The following is a 2,730-nucleotide window of genomic DNA, read 5'->3' as shown; positions in this document are numbered from 1 at the left end:
GAAACAGACAGAAAGAAAGAAAGCGTTTCAAGTTGTCTGTGGAAGAAAGAAACGAGAAGAGCATCTGCCTATGTAGTTCGTAGATCGACTCTTCTGTTTCTTTTGTAACCGTAGGAGGAGGAGAAGGGGTCGATGAGTGAGGGCGGGAGAGTTTTAGTAAGCGCTTCTCTCTGGTCTGAGCGAGAAGCCGACAGTGCATGTAGATAGATAGATAGATATCGGTATCTGTTTGCCTTGTTGATCAAGAATCTTCTTATCCCTAAAATGAATGGGGTGTGATCTGTCTTCTTATTCTCCATCAATCTTTCAACAGTTGGAGAAAGACAGTGTGTCTCGTTGGCTTGCCTTCCATCGAGAGAAGATAGCTAGCTAGCTAGCTAGCAGTTGAGGGAGGTGTCGCAGAAAGCGGGTAGAGAGGTGTGCTGAGAGAGATAATAGATCTCTTCGCAGGTTGCAGGAGTTTCGATCCCTGACGTGGGATGGTGTGGATAGAACAACACTCAATAGCTCAAAGCAACATCGACCGAGCCATTTCTGTCTTCCTCTCCTTTCTTTCTAGCTTAAGAAGGAAAGGAGAGAGTGGAATTGATCAGAGGAACTAGATAGGTTCGTCCTCTCGACCTCCTCCTCGTTGCTCACGCATCAACACTCCTAGTAGTGACTGAGTGAGGAGTGGCCAGTAGTGTACAGGGAGGTGATAGTGTGCTTGGAAAGTCGATGAAAAAATCGATCGATCTCTCCACACTCTTCCGGGGCAGATCAACAACACGAAGCACTCATCAGGTGAAAACTCAACACTAAGTAGGAACTCAGTCAACCTCGCGAAAGAAAAAGAAGAATCGCCGTAGTGCGAACAAGGAAGTCACTGGGGATGAGAGGGTGAGTGACCAAAACCGGCGGGTCTTGTCGACTCTCTGGACACCTCTGTTGTTCTTTCCAGAGATGTCAGGTAGAGGGACATCGAAAAAGCAAGAATGGTCGCTGGAAGGCTTAGTGAGAGGAGAGAGGTAAAAAAATAGCAAGGGGGAAGGGAGGCTTCCCAAGCTGTGACTGTACAGTCAAGCTCAAAAAGCAACAAGGTGTCCGTCCCTCGTGGAAAATCTCGTGGAAGGACCTTCTTCCCATCTATCTCCTTGAGGTTAAGGGCGCTAGCTGTGGATTAGATTCGCAGGCACAAGAGGGCCATTCTTCGACTTGCCAGGACCGATGACCTACCTACCTGCTGTCTGTGTGTCGGTCCAGCTGAGGTTCTCTTACACACTACCAAAGAATGACCGGCTACTCCAAGCATGCAACAACATTGTCGAGTCACACTAACACTTCTACTTCAAGCGCAAGAAGCAAGTCAACAGTCTCTAGACCGTTAGAACATCAAGAAACGTGTGATCGGGTCGTGTCCACGGCGGGTGTGAGAATCTAGTTGACGCGACGCCACTGGTCAAGACATGTCCTAGACGCGTCACCAATCCGCAGTTGGATCTCCTTCGATCACCACTCTGTCTCTGCAAAACGTCCGATAGACATTTCAAGGTAACATCAGAGACATCACACCCTTCTCTTCAAGGCCAATAGGGGCTCGATCGGTCTTTGTTGCAAAGACTTGAGGCCCGCTGCCTATATAGAGCTAAAACTTAGAAGTCAGGAATGACAACACATACAGATCATCACGATGATTGCGGTCGGAAGAATTCGCCTTTTCTTATTCTTTTGTTCAGCTGATCCTGAAACGCGTGAACTTAGATTGATTGGTCGTTCTTTGGTGTACCTAAGAAGAACCGAAAAGTCTGGGTTAGAGACCGTTGACGTGCCATTCTACGTTAAGAGCCGGAGACTTGCCTGTGGAGTTCACGGTGAGAGATAAGTCATTTCTCAAGAGAGTCAAAGCTTATCAGACACGGTTTTGGACGGGTCCCCTGTGGGTCTGGTAGGGGTTTTCATACAGCAAGTGCCTGAAGTCAAGAGACCCGAAATCGAAAAAGCATGTCACCGCTCGTTAGAGGACAGTGCTCTGCAGTTAGCGAGACACAAAAGGGATGAACGACACCTAACAGAGGACAGTCCGCCAGTCGAGCAGACGTTTTCCACGACTGACGAGAATGTCTCCCACAAGAATTAACGTACCTGGGTATAAACTGGAGAAGTGATCTTCCATTTGCTTCCGTGTCTTTCTTGTGTAGCCGTAATAGTTGAACTTTCTGCTCGCAGGGAGAAAGAAGCATGCTATTCCTTCCCCATTGATGTCCTCTTGATAGGAGAAAAGTCGGGAGAGCGGGTCTCGGCTCTCTGTAACCTTTTCTTGTTGCCAAACACCTTCATGGCAACCAACGTTCAATCTCGTCCACATGTGGTAATCTCTCCTGTTTGCTTCGTCGTCGAACGCCTGCCTCATTGGTATCAGGGTGTTTTTTTCGGGGTTCGTAGTGGTATCGTGAAATCGTTGTTCAAGTGACTGCCTTCTCGTCGAGTGAAAGATAGACACTTGCGTAGTTCCTTTGTTTCTTTCTTTCCACAGTGAAGTTTCGTCTCTATAAACACCAACACCCCGTAAAACCTTTTCTCCCAGGCCGGTAGCTTGTTGGGGGTGCTTAGAAATAGAATATTCTGCAACGTCTTAGTACAGTCAAAGGTGAAGGAAAGAGGTTTTCACCTTTGGTAGAGACTTCTTCTCACTGAGACCAATACTAGAGGTAGCTGGCGAGAGAGTTTTCCACAGGTAAGTGCGTGATCAGG

General features: G+C 47.7%; 1 protein-coding gene across 1 annotated transcript; it reads left to right on the top strand.

The window, feature by feature from the left end:
- Position 1: 1 nt before the first annotated feature.
- CSUI_007896 (uncharacterized protein) lies at positions 2-281 on the top strand (the record flags this gene model as incomplete). The annotated part of the gene is made up of 1 exon (XM_068068039.1): positions 2-281. A coding segment is annotated over one exon (105 nt), but the record flags the coding sequence as incomplete, so codon positions are not given.
- Between the last annotated feature and the right edge of the window lie 2,449 nt (positions 282-2,730).

Source organism: Cystoisospora suis (assembly GCF_002600585.1).
Source record: "Cystoisospora suis strain Wien I chromosome Unknown contig_4273, whole genome shotgun sequence".
In the NCBI taxonomy this organism is placed as follows: domain Eukaryota; phylum Apicomplexa; class Conoidasida; order Eucoccidiorida; family Sarcocystidae; genus Cystoisospora; species Cystoisospora suis.
Note: the sequence above shows the minus strand (reverse complement) of the source record. Positions and strands in the feature narration are given on the sequence as shown.